General features: G+C 44.8%; 1 protein-coding gene across 2 annotated transcripts in view; it reads left to right on the top strand.

The window, feature by feature from the left end:
• Window positions 1-16,451, top strand: part of PPEF2 (protein phosphatase with EF-hand domain 2) — a 77,299-nt gene that overhangs the window by 37,844 nt on the left and 23,004 nt on the right. For both annotated transcript variants that reach the window (XM_030764035.2, XM_089912061.1), the window contains exons 7-14: window positions 140-254; window positions 1,308-1,354; window positions 2,029-2,195; window positions 2,666-2,702; window positions 2,795-2,944; window positions 12,425-12,811; window positions 13,801-13,986; window positions 15,116-15,258. In XM_030764035.2, the coding sequence (XP_030619895.2) occupies window positions 140-254; window positions 1,308-1,354; window positions 2,029-2,195; window positions 2,666-2,702; window positions 2,795-2,944; window positions 12,425-12,811; window positions 13,801-13,986; window positions 15,116-15,258 (1,232 nt within the window). The remainder of the gene's footprint in view (window positions 1-139; window positions 255-1,307; window positions 1,355-2,028; window positions 2,196-2,665; window positions 2,703-2,794; window positions 2,945-12,424; window positions 12,812-13,800; window positions 13,987-15,115; window positions 15,259-16,451) is intronic.

Genomic DNA, 16,451 nt, shown 5'->3' with positions numbered 1-16,451 from the left:
CTGTGCATAGGGAGGGTCCCAGGAGCAGTTTACTGGGGTCACTTTTGTGGTCTTGGGGTCATTAAGCAGTAAAGGTGAGGCCCATCTTGCCTCACAAGTATGTGTTGTTTTGTCCCATCCCTCCTCTTCCTCCTAGTAGAGGCTCCATGCTCGCTATGTCTTGAATCTTTTGTACGAAGCCAGGAAACATCTGGTACAACTACCAAACATCAACCGGGTCTCCACTTGTTACAGCGAGGAAATCACAGTATGTGGTAAGAGCCAGTCAGAAACGGCTTTTCACGAACCAGAAAACTCTGCCTGTGATCAAGGAGGGGCAGGAGGGCTGGAGGGGACCCGATGGCCACTCGGGCAGGCCGGGTTCACGCCTTCACACTGATTACATTTACATATTTACTCCACAGTTATTTAAGGAAGGGGTGGTGCCGTGAAGGAGAACTGTGGGGTGAGAGGGCCCAGCCTCTGCTTTGTTTTTTCCCAGAGATTCAGATTTGGCCCCAAATTCCTCCTCTCCATTCAGAACAAAATCCTAGCAAATACCCAGACCTTCCCTTGTTAGAAGACGGTTTACTTACTTACTGGACTCGAAAAGGCCTAAATGCCTAGTAAATTATTCCTTCCATTCACATTTATTCAGCTTCCAGAGAGAAATCCTATTGCTGACAATCTTCTCCATCTCCTTATGTTTTCAGTGATGTTTTAATAACCATTATAGACTGATGCCCCGCACTTGAACTTAGGGGAGACGGTGATACACCAGGGATTGTAAACGGGCAGCCTGCAGTATGTCTTGTCTGCCTCAGAATGTTCTTAAATTTCTAACATTAGCTTCCAACATTTGAAAATCGGAGGATTTCATATTAAAATCCAGATTTCCAACTTCTTAAAATCTTGTAACACTGACCCGTGAGTAGCAGCTTCTTGCTTTAGGTGGGGCAAAAATCTCTCTAGTTCTCATCCAGGTTTTCAACCCTGCAGTATTCTGTCCCATTTTTGCTTCAGTGAAAATGTAAGTCATTCACTGTTCATGGTAATCGCACAGGAGAAATATCGTGCTTTCTGCTTTCAATATTAACTATCCCCGCAACTAGGGAAGTTAATATTTATCCCTATCTTATATATGGAAAAATGAGTAAGCATAAGTTTGTCAGGCGTTCCTGGGTATTTTCCTTTTATTTAAATTGAGATATAACTGACATAATACTGTATTAGTTGTAGGTATACACTGGGTGTTTTCCTTTTTATAATAAAAAATTAGAAACAATGGCGAAGACCAATCAAAACTGACGTTTTTCTGTCTTTGTTAGGAGATTTACACGGCCAGTTGGATGACTTAATCTTTATATTTTATAAGGTATGAACGCTCAAATTATGTTCCTGTCTTGCTCTGAGGTTTAATTTAGAAGTTCAAATACAGTCTCCATTAAAGAAATGCTTAAGTTATTACTTGGATTTTAAAATATTTTAGAAAAATACTTACTACTATGTAGCAAACGTGTAATGTAAAAGTCATCGCTGCATTATATTCTAGTGTATTTTTGTAAACTGTTTAAAAAATACAAAATCTAAGGTTAATAAAGAGAAGGAATCATTATTTGGAAAAAAGAAAATCAATTCCTAAATAGAGAAATTGTTTATTATCAAAGCAACCAAAAGCTATTTTCATATCTATTTTTAGTTATCAAATACAGAGCATATAACAAGCTATATAAATATTCTATTAATGTAATTAACACAAAGCAGTTTCTGATGTATTGTCTTGTTAAATCCTGAGAAATGCTTTGGATAACGCATTTATTTCGATGAGCATGTCATAACCTCAGCCTGGCTAGAAAGGAAATATGAGACTAATACAAAATATTTCCAATATCCCCATCTTTTACTGACATTTCATGTTTGGAAGAGAGCCAGACAGCACAGAATTGGCTTTCAGGCCTGATATGACTGTCAAATGCACACTGGCTTGACCCAATTTCCTATTCCCTTCCTTCCACTGCCTCTTCTCGGACTTCTCCCCTTATTGGGAAGAACGGCCTCCCGTCACCAGAGCGGGCCTATGTGTTCAACGGCGACTTTGTGGATCGAGGGAAGGATTCAGTAGAGATCCTGATGGTTCTTTTTGCCTTCATGTTGGTTTACCCAAAAGAGTTCCATCTCAACCGAGGAAACCATGAGGACCATATGGTGAACTTACGGTACAAAGAAAAACGTGACTGGGGATTTGATCCTTACTTGTTGTGATTGTAAAGTTATTTTGCCAGAGCTTCTTATTTGTTAGATGCCTTTTTAAAGTAGTTTTCCAATCTTATAAAGTGGAATACACAATATATAACATTTTAAAAGATTCTTTTTAAATTTATACAGTATCCTACTGTTCTGATAAAACCATTACATTTGTTTTCACATAGCCATACACTTTATCATATAAACAATAAGGGTTCACTATAGAAAACGTAGAAAACATAGATAAGCAAAAGAAAATGAAAATATCCCACATCTCTACCCACAGATAATGGTATGATTTTAAACATTTGGGCAATTACTTCTCAGTGTCTTTTCCATATATTTAAGTAGATGCCTCTAGAGTATGCATTTTTATTAAAAATGCAAGCATGCTATAACTAATATCACTAAATCTAAAATCTGTTTCTGCTTCTAACTCTAGATATGGTTTCACAAAGGAAGTGATGCATAAATATAAGGTACGCTGCCTTTAAAAGCAGAAGCTTCTCTTAGTTCAGATAAGTTGAGTAAATTATCTGAAACTTAATATCATATTAATGTATTTTTTTAGACACATGGCAAGAAAATACTAAAACTACTGCAAGATGTGTTCTGCTGGCTTCCGCTGGCCACGCTGGTTGATGAGAAAGTCCTGATTCTTCATGGTGGAGTGTCAGACATGACTGACTTGGAGTTCTTGGCTAAACTAGACAGGCACAAGGTACTGACTGAGTGCTAAAATAATGCAGATTTCACTATAATGCCAGGTGTCACTGCCAACATAAAACAAACGTCGTCTTGACTCCATGCTGACTCCAGCTGACTAATAAAGCCATTAAATCTTTGAACGGAGGATTGGGGATCCACAGCTGGTGCAAACGTGCTGTGATCAATTAATGTTTGCCGTGGACATGACAGTAGGGCGTGGTAGCTAGTGCCATGTTTGCCATTCCTGATCTAGGTAATTCTAATCACTACCCCTCAATTACTCCACCTGATGTGCCTCCATTTCCTCAATACTTCAGATCATCTTCAGTTAAACTCAAAGGTAGATTGAGGGCCTGCTACATGCAGGGATGCCACTGGCAGATACAAAGATGAAGATCAGCTGCAGTTAAACTCAACGACCATGTTTTAATTGCTTACTCTATGCAAGGGAAGTGCTAGCAGAAATACAAAAATAACCAGAGATGGTACTTGCCTTAAAGGAACTTACAGTAACCAGCAGGGGGAGGGTGAGAATGAAAGACAGAGTACATTATACTGCAATATGAATAGGTCTCGATTTTCTGTTTCATTTTGGAAGTGGAAAACTAGAAAGCAAAGATTCTAGGGAGTTCCCTAGTGGTCTAGTGGTTAGGATTCGGTGCCTTCACTGCTATGGCCCGGGTTCAGTCCCTGGTCTGGGAACTGAGATCCCACAAGCTGCACGGTGTGGCCAAAAAAAAGCAAAGGTTCTGTTTCCTTTTAATCATAGACTCTTACACTTGAATGGTATCTTCCTGTAGCCTCTCTCCTCCACTGCCCACCCACACAGGAATCCCAGCTACGACATCCTTGACAACAGTAGCCTGAGCAGTTCCAAAGACAGAGAAGTCATTACGCACAAGCCAGTCTACTTTGGGCAACTCTAATCGGTATAAAAGTATTTTATGAGACATAAATGAAAGAGTGTTTCATTTATGAAACCTGGGTTTGAATCTGGGAACATGCACTTCTTGGCTGGTATGGCACCTTTGTTTACTAGATTGTCCAGGGACCAAGGATTCTTAGGTCTTGTTCCCTGCCATCCTTAGCGTGTCATCCCCGTGCCCTCATCTGCACAGCTTGCCACCACATGTGTGTTCCAGGCAATACAATAGAAGAATGAAGGGAAGAAGAATATCCTACCCTTTAAAGATGTAATGAAGACGTTGCATACATCTCTTCTGCTCTCATCCCATTGGTCAGAATGTAGTGTCAATACACCCCTGTGGGCAGGATGTGGGGGCTCCGTTGATCTCTGTGGGACCAGCTTAACTCGAGTGTGATGGATCCCTGGCTTAATCCCTTCAACTTCACCAGGGAATGGGTCACGAGTAGCACCTCATAAGGTCCAGTCCAGCAAGGATGGAGATGGCCTCCTGGATGTTTATTCTTCCAAGATTTCAGCAGGACCCAGTCTCCAGGACAAAAGTGGCACAGGTGAACATCTGCAGGAAACATTAACCTGCTAGAAGCAAACTTATATAGAGCACTTAGAGTAGCTGCCAGTGATTCTTACACACCTTTACATTATCTACGTTCCTTAATTTGAATTCCTTCTGGATCTCAAGCCATTTCTGGAACAATGGCAGGGTCTCTCATACAACACTTCATAGTTGGCGCAACTGGAGCCTGCTTGTAGGGTCTACCTTCACTCAAAGCAGGGCAACTGGTGAGGCTTTATCCCAGGTTAAATTAATCTGACAAAGTTTAGTTACATGATTCCTCTTTTCCTCATCATTCCTCATCACAAAAGAGTATGATTCCGCTTTTCCGGTTTGCAAGTAGATTGGGGTCACCAAGAAGCATGTACTTTCCAACAAAGGTTTAAGACTCTAGATACTTTTTGAGTTATTCTTGCTATAAAGGCCCCTCCATTGTCACTCTGAATGAACACAGGTAACCCAAACCTAGGAATTATTTCTTTTAGGAGAGCTTTAACAACCTCAGGCTTTTTCAGACCAGCAAGGAAATGCTTCTACCCAACCAGTGAAAGTGTCCACAAATACTAATAAGCACCTAAGGTTTCCAGTGGCTCTTGGCATCACAGTGAAGATCTTCTCCCAGTCCAGTACCTGGAGTCCGAACTCCTTTGATTAATGGCAGTGGCCCAGTTTTAGGATTATTTTTAGCACATGCCATGCATTTCTGTATCACCTTTTGAATTGTCCTTTGCATGTTTGGTCCTGTAAGGAATTTCTAAATCCACTAGAGGGTGGCATCTCTCCCACAGTGGGTACTCTGGTGTGTATAACGTATTACATCTTCCATGAGGCATTCAGGTACAAGGATCTCGCTATGTCTGTTATAAACCCACCCTTCCTAGAGTCAGGATCCTGAGAATGGCCAGGACTCCAATCAGATCCCCATTCATTGGCCTTAAGTCTTCAGGAAAATACTTTGGATAGCATCTTGTCAGATCCACATCAGGGGATCAGGGCCAACATTGGGGATCTAGGGTGTTTTAGTCCTGGCTGCTAGCTTTGCTGCTTGATCTGCTAGATTATTCCCTTGAGCAGTCAGACAATCTGATTTCTGATGTCCTCGACAGTGGACCTTCATTCTTTTGGCTCCATGACAGCTTCTAATAAGGTTAAAATTTATTTGGTATAAAAGTCTATTTATACCAATTTCCTTCTTCCCTGCAGTTCACATCCTCTCTCTCTCCAAGTGGCCCCAGCACGGACCACCAAGAAAGTATATTTTAGAATCAGTGAAAATAGTTACTCTCTTATCTTTACCTGTATGGGGGGGCTCTCATCAGGGCTATAAGTTCCACCTTTTGTGAGGAGGTAGTGGGGGAAGGGCTTCTGCTTCCAGTGTCTTTGGGATGAGTTACCACTGCACACCCAGCTTTGCATTGTTCCTGGTCCATAGAGCTGCTTCCATCCGTGAACATCTCAAGGAGTGGGTCCTCCAGTGGTTGGTCCGTCAGGTCTAGATGGCTGGAATAGCCCTGTGCAATTATCTGAATAGGCTCTTCAATATTAATTGGGAACAAAGTGGCAGGATTCAGGGTGGAGACATTAGGATTATCCAATAATATAGCCTGATAATTTCCTCATCTTCCTGAAGTTAACCAATATCCTCCCTTCTGTTCTAGGAGAAGTGCACAGTGAAGGGTATGCACAGTGGTAGGTTGTTTTACTGTAAATTTCTCATAAAAGATCACAGGTAGCTGCTATAGCCCAAAGACAAACTGGCTATCCCTTAGTAACTGTATCTAACTGCTTTGAGAAATATGCAACAGACCTCCTTATGCTGCCCAGTTTCCGAGTCAGTCAGGATTCCAAGGCTGATTCCTTGTCTCTCATGAACAAATAAGTCAGAGGGCTTTCTGATGTTATCTGGAAGACCTAAAGCCAGGGCCGTTAGCAGTTTTTCTTTGATAAACTGGAATGCCTTATGGCATTTCCCTAGTCCAGTCTTGAGATCCACTGTCTCCTCCTTTAAGAGCTTCCTAAAGGGGTTTTGCAATGAGTCCAAAGTTGGGGATCCAAATGAGGCGGAACCCAGCCATTCCTAGGAATCCCTGCAGTTGTCTCTCGGCAGTGGGAACGGCAACCCTGACTAGAGCTTCCTCTGTCAGGGGGCAAGTCTCTCTGCACTTGTGAGAGTTCAAAACCCAAATACTTGACAGAGGGCAGAAAATGTGTGCCTTTTTCTTGGACACATTATAGCCGCATTCAACCACAAATTCAAAGTCAAAACCGTATTCTGGTCTGAGGTGTCCTTTGTCTTACTAGCAATCAGAATATTATCCCCATACTGCATCAAGGCTCCCTCAGTTAGTTGAGGGTCCCTCAGATCTTTTGCCAGGATTTCTCCAAATACTGTGGGGGAATTTTTTTTTTTTTTTTTTTTTTTTTTGGCCATGCTGCACGTCATGCAGGATCTCAGTTCCCCGACCAGGGATCAAACCCGCGCCCCCTGCAGTGGAAGCATGGAGTCTTAACCACTGGACCTCCAGGGAAGTCCCTTCTGGGGGAATTTTTAAATCCCTGAAGAAGTACTATCCAATGGTACTGTTAACTTTTGTATCTAGATCTTACTATTCAAAAGCTAACGACTCTTGGGATTCAAAACTCATGGGTATACAGAAAAAAAGGGACTCCTTCAACTCTAATGCAGTAAACCAACAAAAATCTCCGGACAAAGTAGTGAGCAGAATATATGGGTTAGGGACCACTGGATGAATATCTTCTACGATTTGATTAATTGCTCTTAAGTTGTGCACAAACCGATATTCATCTGTGCCTGGTTTCTGGACCAATAAAATTGGAGTATTACAAGGTGACGGCATGGGCGTATTAAATCATGTTCAAGGAGGGCCAGTAACAGGGGTTGCATTCCACACTTTGCCTGCTCCTTTAACAATTACTGCTTTAAGTTTGGAATTTTTGCCCCAGAGTGAAGTCTAACCTGTCTAGGCTTAGCCATCGTTGCTCTCCCTGGCCTCCCATCTGCCCATACCTCCAGACACACTTCCTGCAGTATCTCATCCAGAATCGTTGCTAGCTGTCCTCTTTAAGGTCAGAGCAATAAAGCCTGCAGTGCGCAAGCCTGTTCTGGTGATACTTTAATACCCATTCGTCCAGGTGCAAAGGTAACCTTGGCAGTAAATTTAGTTGGTAAATCTCATCCCAGAAGGAGAATGGGGTATTCAGGCATGTATAGAAAGCTATACTTCAGATGGGTTTTCCCCATCTGGCAGTCTAGCAGCAGGAGAAAAGACTTTTTCAAGATTTCTCCAGACACCCCAGTTACTAAAACACAATCTCAGAAGCAAGTTTAGAAAGCTGGGTATTTAAAAGCCAAGTGAGTGGCCCCAAATTGGTCAGAAAACCTGAAAGTTGATTTCCCACCCTCATCATCACTGGGGACTCTGTAGGAGAGATACTGATAGATTTTGACAGGATTTAAAGGAAACCCTGGGCCCCATCATTCTTGGTCACTCATTCTCAGTTCGGGCATCTGGTGTGCCACTTGTTGTTTACCTTCTCCAAGAGTCTTATTTAGGATGGGACACTCTTTTCCAGTGTCACTGGAGGGGTCCCACTATGGGGTGCTCCATTCGAGTGGAAGCTTGGGGCCGCCTAACTTGCGCTGAGTCCCTTGTGTGGGTCCTTGAATTGATCCAGCTCTTGCCTGTGTTAAGGCAGCCGCCAGCAGAATGGACTGTCGTTTCCGTCTCTGTTGTTCCCTTTTCTCCCGAACCTGGTCTCTGCCATTAAAAAAAGGCAATTTCAACAAGCTGAGACATAGGCATCCCTAAAGCCCCTTCCATCTTTTGCAGTTTCTTCTGTATATTGGGGGTGCTCTGGCCAATAAAAGTTGTTTTGGTGCCCCTCTTCGCTATGAAGAATGGAATCTCAGTAACGTTCCAGTTTTGGCCTATCCCCAGCATTCACATCCCAATTAGGATCCACTGTTGGTACAGCTACGCTTGCTGCAGCCCGTACCCGGTTGCCAGGGGTTTCGGTATGAAGCCAATATGCCTCCTCCCTAGCTTTATCCAGCACCATTCTAGATGTCCAGTTCTTCTGAAATGAGGAAGGTATTTAACACATCTTGAACATCTGCCCAGGTTGGGCTGTGAGTTGCAAAAATCGATGAAAAAAGATTTTCCATTCCCTTTGGGTCATCTCTCTAAAGTTGGCATACTCTTCTGATTAAATACATCTAAAGCTGAAAAGGGGGAGTGGACCCAGATCAGTCCCATTGGCTGCCCGGTCTCAGCATTCACACCCACAACCGGGACATACCTTAACAGATATTGCCCCACCTGAGCTTGGGTAGCTCCCTGGCCAAACAGTACCCTGATCAGTACGCAGTATGAGAGGGGAGGACCGTTCCTACTTCTGGATCTAACGGGGGCGGGGAGGTAGGGGTGGGGATGAACCTGAGTCTGTGACTCAGGCGCTGGCAATGAAAGAACAGCAGCACCATCATATAAGGGTGGGGGAGGAGCAGTCGAAGCGGCGTTCGACTGAATTAATAGCAAGTCATCTTCCTTTTCATTAGAATCAAGCAAAACAGGTTTCTTTGTCTTCCCTTCCTGTTGGACCATAATCTTACAATAACATATCAATATTCTGATACAATAACATAAAAGACCATACATAAATTATTTCACCTTATTTTTCTTCCCATTTACAAAATCTAGTTGCAAAACTGTAATTCAAGGATCCACTCAGACCGTTTTGCTCCAGGGTCTTAAGGATATTGTGGCCATGCAGTGTTACCAAAAAAAAACCCCATAAAAACAAAAAACCTTTTCCATGGATTTATAACTGAAAGTCTCCCAGTTTTGGAGAACGTTGCCTAGAGGGCTGCAAGGGGGAACTGAATTAATATTTCCCCTTTTGGAGAGGCTTTGCTTCCAGGTAGTCACAGCAGTGAAATTTTTCCAAGGGTCCTTGCCGCAGTCACCAAGAAGTTGAATCCCCAATTGCCAATCCTTAGCAACTTAAGACTATCAGCCATAGGTGGACGTGGACAAAACAAGACCAAAACAAAACCAAAAACCAGAGCCCCGGGCCTTTAACCCGGGTATGGTGGTCAGAATTGCCAAACAATCTAGGCACAGGTGCATTTCTTTAACAAGGTTACTCACCCAAAGACGTCTTCCAACCCCAAATCCCCAAAACTGTCTCCTTGCTGCAAAACTCAGCACTGAAGGTCAGCAGCACCTCACCAGGGAAACCCACAGGATGGTCCCTGGAAAAAACGGGCAAGGGAGCTGCTTGGACTCACCCACAGGCTCTCAATACTGCAAGGGGCCAACCAACCACAGCCAAAAGGTCCATCTGGACTTACCTCCTGGCTGGTTTGCCATATTTGTTAGCAAACTAGGTTCCTTTTGCCCTAGCATAGCAGCCAAAATGTTGAGACACTGAGGTTTACAGCAAAGAGAGGGTTTATTGACAAGGCAGCCAAGGGAGGAAAGGGAGAACAAATCTCAAATCTGCCTCCCTGAAGGCAAGGTGCTCAATGTATTTATAGGAGAAAGCAGCAGGGCATCTGAGGTGTGAGGAGTGTGGGGAAAGGTGATTAGAAAAAGGTGCAGTAATCATGGTTCTGGGCAGGTGTAACCAGGCTACACAGGCCTCTCCACCTTCAAAGGGGCACTAATAATACCCTAGTGCATGCCTAGTTGAAGGGTCAGTGGTCCCCTCCAGTCTTAATCAGCTCAGCTCGAACTAGACACAGCTGATTCCAAGTTCCCGGAAAACAACACAGGCAAGCGTCTTATTTAGGCTGTGTACTGCTTGGAGGACACTCAAGTCTTCTGTAGCAACAATTAAAACAACCTTGATTAGCGAAGGCAGGTTATAGGTGGAATGGATTTAACTAATGATTACCCACAGTTTCAGAAAATTGGAGAAGCAGGGGCTCTGGAGTCAGATATCTGGATTCAGTCCTGGTGCAGTCTTAGTATCTCTTGTGCCTCAATTTTCTCACCTGTACTATAAGTAAGGATGCTGTCTCATAGGGAGGTGAGGGCTAATCAATGACTTCATGCAAAACTATGAAGATGACATCTCATAGGGGTGTGAGGCCTAATCAATGAATTCCTATAAAGGGCCAAGGATAGCACCTATTTGGAAAAGGCTCAATACATATTAAAACTATTATTCCCCTTAAGAATAAAAGTTAGGGGTGCCTCTTTCTAAAATAAATTATTTATTTATTTTTGGCTGCGTTGGGTCTTCATCGCTATGCGGGAACTTTCTCTAGTTGCGGCGAGCGGGGGCTACTCTTCATTGTGGTGCACGGTCTTCTCATTGTCGTGACTTCTCGTTGCAGAGCACGGGCTCTAGGCGCGCAGGCTCAGTAGTTGTGGCTCGCGGGCTCTAGAGCGCAGGCTCAGTAGTTGTGGCGCACGGGCTTAGTTGCTCCGCGGCATGTGGGATCTTCCCGGGCGAGGGATTGAACCCGTGTCCCCCGCATTGGCAGGTGGATTCTTAACCACTGCGCCACCAGGGAAGCCCTAGGGATGCCTCTTGAAGCAGATAACATCCTTATAACGTTACCTGAGCATCGTAAGGGCGGGACTGATGGACTGGCCCTCGGCTGTGAGTTGGCAAGAAGACAGTTGAGGAGAGAAGGAGGTGGTTATGAGTCCACTCACATTTTGTGGACTTTCCCTCTCTACGCCCAGGGCTGGAACTGCCTAGGAAGTAATTAGCGCTTGTCCAACGTTAGAGAAGAACCTCTGTTCTGTTCTCTTCCATCTGGATCCCTCTTCAAACGTCAGTCAGTTACCGCCGAGCCACTCTGAGTGTCCGTCTTTGTTCCCGCCCACAGTCAGTCTACACCAGGACGTGGCTTTCTTGTACATCAGCCCTTAGACCTATTTGCAGAAAGTTCTTGCTCCTTGATTACACACTTGCACAGAATTCCTCTTGTGAATCAGACCTTTATCTTGATGTCCTTGTGGAACACTGTGGCCCTCAGTCTTCACGGTGGCACTCAGGCATCCCGGGAATGGCTGCTCTCTCCCTTTGGCTGGATGCCCCAGCTCTGCTCTGTGGCCTGAGCCCTCTCTTTCTCATGATCAGAATTCTTCCTGCTTGTATCCTCTACATTGTTGGCTTGGTCCCAGTACCATAATGACTCTGAGGCAGTGAGAGGGACCACACTCAGTCCCTTTGGCAAGAAGAGTATCTTCCCGATTAGGTCCAGGCTGAAAAGAGGTCCTTCCTTCCTCTCCCTTGTCCTTCCTCAGCAGACAAGATAGCACTTCCTGTAAACTCCCAGTAAGTGCTGTCCCTCCCACAGTAAGCATCAAGTTTTTCCCATTCCAACATTTCTCAGCCATAGGCTGCATTCCTTCTCCTTTGTTTTTGCGTCTGTGGAACAATAGGAAAGTCGATAAGGGCTGTCCTTCCTGAGAGGTGCCCTTTCCCATCCTGTCTAAAAATCACTAGGTTCCTAGAAACAATGACCTAGGTTAGCATTTTCCAGTGATCTGTGGTGGAGGACCAGGTTTCATAAATGTCTAATTTGTCACAGATCGATACTTTTGTAAAATACAATAAATGTGAATGACTAGAAAACTGAAATACAAACAAAAAATATAAGCCCAGTGATCACGTGCTTGAATGACAGCCGTATCCAATTGCTATAAAAGCTTTTAAAGGGTTTACTCGTAGTTCTCTGCTGACCTTGTCACTGCCGGGACAATCCATGGAGCCCAATGTGGGGAGCACTGACTTGATGCCAAAGTGCTGCTCAAAAAGGCTTCCCTGGTGGCGCAGTGGTTGGGAGTCCGCCTGCCGATGCAGGGGACGCGGGTTCGTGCCCTGGTCCGGGAAGATCCCACATGCCGCGGAGCGGCTGGACCCGTGAGCCATGGCCGCTGAGCCTGTGCTCTGCAACGGGAGAGGCCACAACAGTGAGAGGCACCAACCGTTTCACTGAAGCATCTGTTATCTTCTCTGGACATTTTTAGATTGTTTCCACCATGAGATGCAAAACGAGAAAAGAGGATAAGAAACAGGCGGAGGAGAAGGGAAAAGCCAACCAGACGAGCTCTGCCGGGACACCCTCCCTGTGGTTCCTCCCCCAAAGCCACTCTCTCCCCACCTCGCCCCTCTGCCCCAGCACCCAGAAGGCCCACAGAGCCGGGCGCTCCTCCAGCGTCCCCTGCAGGGTCCCCCTGGACCCCAAGGAGCTCTCCCATTGGGTGCGGCACTCCGTGGACCTGGAGCTGGAGAGGTGTCGGCAGCAAGCGGGCTTCCCAGAGCTCAAGGAGAAGGAGGAACCCTTGCCCTTGGCATCCGAAGCGGACCCGGAAGCTGAGGGGCGGCGGGAGCCCACTCAGGAGGAGTGGAGCCAGGTGGGTGTGGCCAGCGCTGCTCTCCGCAGTTTGGCTGCCTTCGGGAAGGAGCAAGGATTTCAGAAAAACCGAACGAATCTCCTCCTTGCATGTAAATCCAGAGTGGGGTGTTTTTTCACCCCTCTTTCTCTCCCTCCCTGGGGTTAGAACACCCCGGAAGGCTATTGGTATTTGCCTAATGACTCATACTTTGGAGTTTTATAAAGGATGGGAAGATGTAGTAGGTGGGCTGTATCGTCTGAGTGAACTTGGTTTAGTGACCTAGCATCACTGGGCTGAGAAGGTCAGCCACAGTTTATGGGATGCTGTTTTATATATATCTGACATCTATCAGTTGGCTGCTGTGGCTCAAGGCCGGAAGGGCTACATCGGCTGCTTCTGTCTTCCGTTTTCAGGCAACTAAAGGCTTTTCCAAAATCTTCAGAACTGCATCCCATGGCCACCCCTAGCTGCAAGGGAGAGTGCGAAAGCAAGTATTTAGCCAGGCACATTGCCATGCCAAACACCCCAGGAAGAGTTCTGTCAGCTAGGAAGGAGGAGAACGGACATTAAGTAGTCGCGCACAGTGCTTGCCGAAATAGATGACTCTGGCAGCCGAAGGGGGGCTACTTCCCCAGGCCAAGACCTTGGCAGGGAGACCTGTAATCCAGGTGGGAGATTCTGCTGCTGGTGATCTTGTGTAGTAGTGCTAATAGGACTACCTGAACTCATTGGTGTTCAACCATTTTCGACCCACGAAAAATGGCAGCTTCTTATGCCTCATTCAATAAAGAAAAGGAGAGAATTCAGAATTGCTGATGGATTGGATGGAGGGTGGTGAGAAAGAGGAGGAATCGCAGGTGACTCTGAGGCTACAAACCTCCAAGAGAGAGATGGTGAGTCTGGGTTACATTCTCCCTGAGTTATCGATCTGGACCTCAACATCGACTTAGAACTGAAACTTTAAAATGCAAGTCTCTCCTTTTGCAAAATATGCCTTTTCTCTCTAGGTGGTGGATATACTGTGGAGTGACCCCATGGCTCAGGAGGGCTGCAAGGCCAACACCATTCGAGGAGGTGGCTGTTATTTTGGGCCTAACGTGACAGAACGGTTGCTACAGAAATACAATCTGCAATTCCTGATCCGCTCGCACGAGTGCAAACCCGAGGGCTATGAGTTCTGCCACAGCCGCAAGGTGGGCAGGCCTCTGCCATCGCGCAAGAGTGGTCCGGTCCATTTTGCCCTTCCAAGACACAGATAAGCTAAGGCTCCCAGCTCTTCACCATCAGCTGTGCCTCGCAGTTGTTATCCACTTGCTATCCACTTGCCCAAAGTAACTAGGTCCTTTACAGTCATTTATCCTTGACTTTTGTAGCCTCTCTAAAACCCCAAGTTTGATTGAGGCCACCACTTACCAATACCCTGAGAGGAAAGTGAGGGGCAGATATGGTCCCATTTCATGGATGGAAATATGGCCCAGTGTTTTCCCAGCCACATCTCTATTCTTTGTCACATTGCTTACTGTCACAGGTCTCAAACTACACTATAGGGTAACAGGATCTCTGCACTGAGCCCCAGGCAGGCATTCAGGATTGTTTGTCTCCTCAGGAGCATAATTAACATCCTGTCTAAATCTTTGGGCATCTCCAAATCCTACAATGTTTGCTTAGCCTAATGCCCAGAAATACCAACTCTACAGGAGAATTACAGGTTTCCACACTGAGGAAAACAGTTTGACATCAACTAATGTAAGAAATGTTTAACAGGAATGTTAAACAGTTGTATAAGTTTCTTTATTGCAGGACTTCTGAGAGCCTTTAATTTCCTCTATTCATTGTAAATCTCCAAGAAGAGATGACAGTGTCTAGCATTTCCCATTGTCTTGACAATGGAAATTTTTTTCACAGAACATCTCAGCAGGCCCAACACTCCAAAGGAAACTCTGCTGTGAGGCTTCGCACCACCTTGAATAACTGATCTGCCTGCTAGTTGTAATGGGCATCCCAGTTAATCAGACCTAGCTTGCCTCTGAGATGAACCAAATGAAGTGTTTTCTATGACCCCTGCTATTTTTGATTGGGATAAAAATGTGAAGAAAACATGTTGTGGACGTCCTATCAGAATTCAAGTTTTTATTACTTGAGTCATAACTCCTGCCCTACTAGCATTGATGATAAAAAAAATAATAAAACAAAACAAAAAAAACATAGACGAGATCAAGAAGGAACAGCCACCCCTGAAATTGGGTTGGGCCCTGTAGGGTTGAGGGTGAAGAGCTCTTCAGTGAACCTGAATGCTCGTCTCTTTCCTGTTTTTTCATTTAGGTGTTAACCATCTTTTCTGCCTCCAACTACTACGAAGTTGGCAGTAACAGAGGAGCCTATGTCAAACTAGGGCCGGCCTTGACCCCACACATTGTGCAGTTTCAAGCTAACAAGGCAACCCACACGCTTACCATGAGGCAAAGGCAAGACTTTTCAATGAATGATTTTCAGAAAGACAGAATTATAGTGTTTGTGGAAACTTTGAAGTGCAAATGTCATTACATTTATCCAGATTCTAAGTCAGAGTTCAAAATTTAGCTGTGTCAGCAGTAGGACCTAGAATAGACATTACAACAGGGCCTCTTCTTTCTCCTCCATATACTCTAAAATCTCCACCTACCCATCATTAATGGAAGGGACAAATTTGCTTCCTGCAGAAGTTATTCTCCGTGGGTATGTCTTGGGTGAAATACATATACCAGGCCACTAAATCTTTCCAGGGTCACTCTTCCTTTTTCTTTCATCCTTAAAGCGTTTGTGTTACCTGGTCAACCACAGACAAAGGTTCTTTCACTATCTAGGGATTTAGCAGATAGATTTCAGTGCACACATTTGTTAACAATGCTCCTTTCTTCCTGGGAAGAGAGCATATAATATTACTTAAATGGTTTCTGTTGAGATGATTCTGAGTTCTAATCTTAGTTGAGAGCTTACTATACACTAAGTGTTATTGTAAAGAATTTATATATTGTTTCACAATGAGCTTATAAAATACACAGCATTACTAATTTCAGTTTTATAGATGAGATCATTAAGGAACAGAGGTTAAATCAGTGGCCATTGGCCACACAGCTAGTAAGTGGTGAAAGTAAGCCTTGACCCAGACAGCCGTATTTCAGAACCCACATACTTAACAACTCTACAGTGCTGTTGCCCACTGAGAAGCTGGCCCCGGAGTATATAAGCTGCTGAAAGATACAGTTGCAGTGCTGCTGAACAAGCTTCTTTAATTATCAGCCAAACTAAATTAGAAATCAAAACAAAGTCAGCATAGGGACTTCCCTGGTGGCACAGTGGTTAAGAATCTGCCTGCCAATGCAGGGGACATGGGTTCAATCCCTGGTCTGGGAAGATCCCACATGCCACGGAGCAACTAAGCCCGTGTGCCACAACTACTGAGCCCATGCACCACAACTGCTGAAGCCTGCGCGCCTAGAGCCCGTGCTCCGCAACAAGAGAAGCCACCGCAATGAGAAGCCTGCGCACTGCAACGAAGAGCGGCCCCCACTCGCTGCAACTAGAGAAAGTCCGTGCGCAGCAACAAAGACCCAACACAGCCAAAAATAAATACAATTTTTTTAAAGTGAAATAATGTAATTTTTTTTAAAGTCAGCAT

The sequence above is a fragment of the Delphinapterus leucas genome, chromosome 5, assembly GCF_059928025.1.
Source record: "Delphinapterus leucas isolate spDelLeu-1000000601 "Yukka" chromosome 5, BTC_Dleu_Yukka2, whole genome shotgun sequence".
Classification (NCBI taxonomy): Eukaryota; Metazoa; Chordata; class Mammalia; order Artiodactyla; family Monodontidae; genus Delphinapterus; species Delphinapterus leucas.
This window is presented reverse-complemented; position numbering and strand designations above follow the sequence as displayed.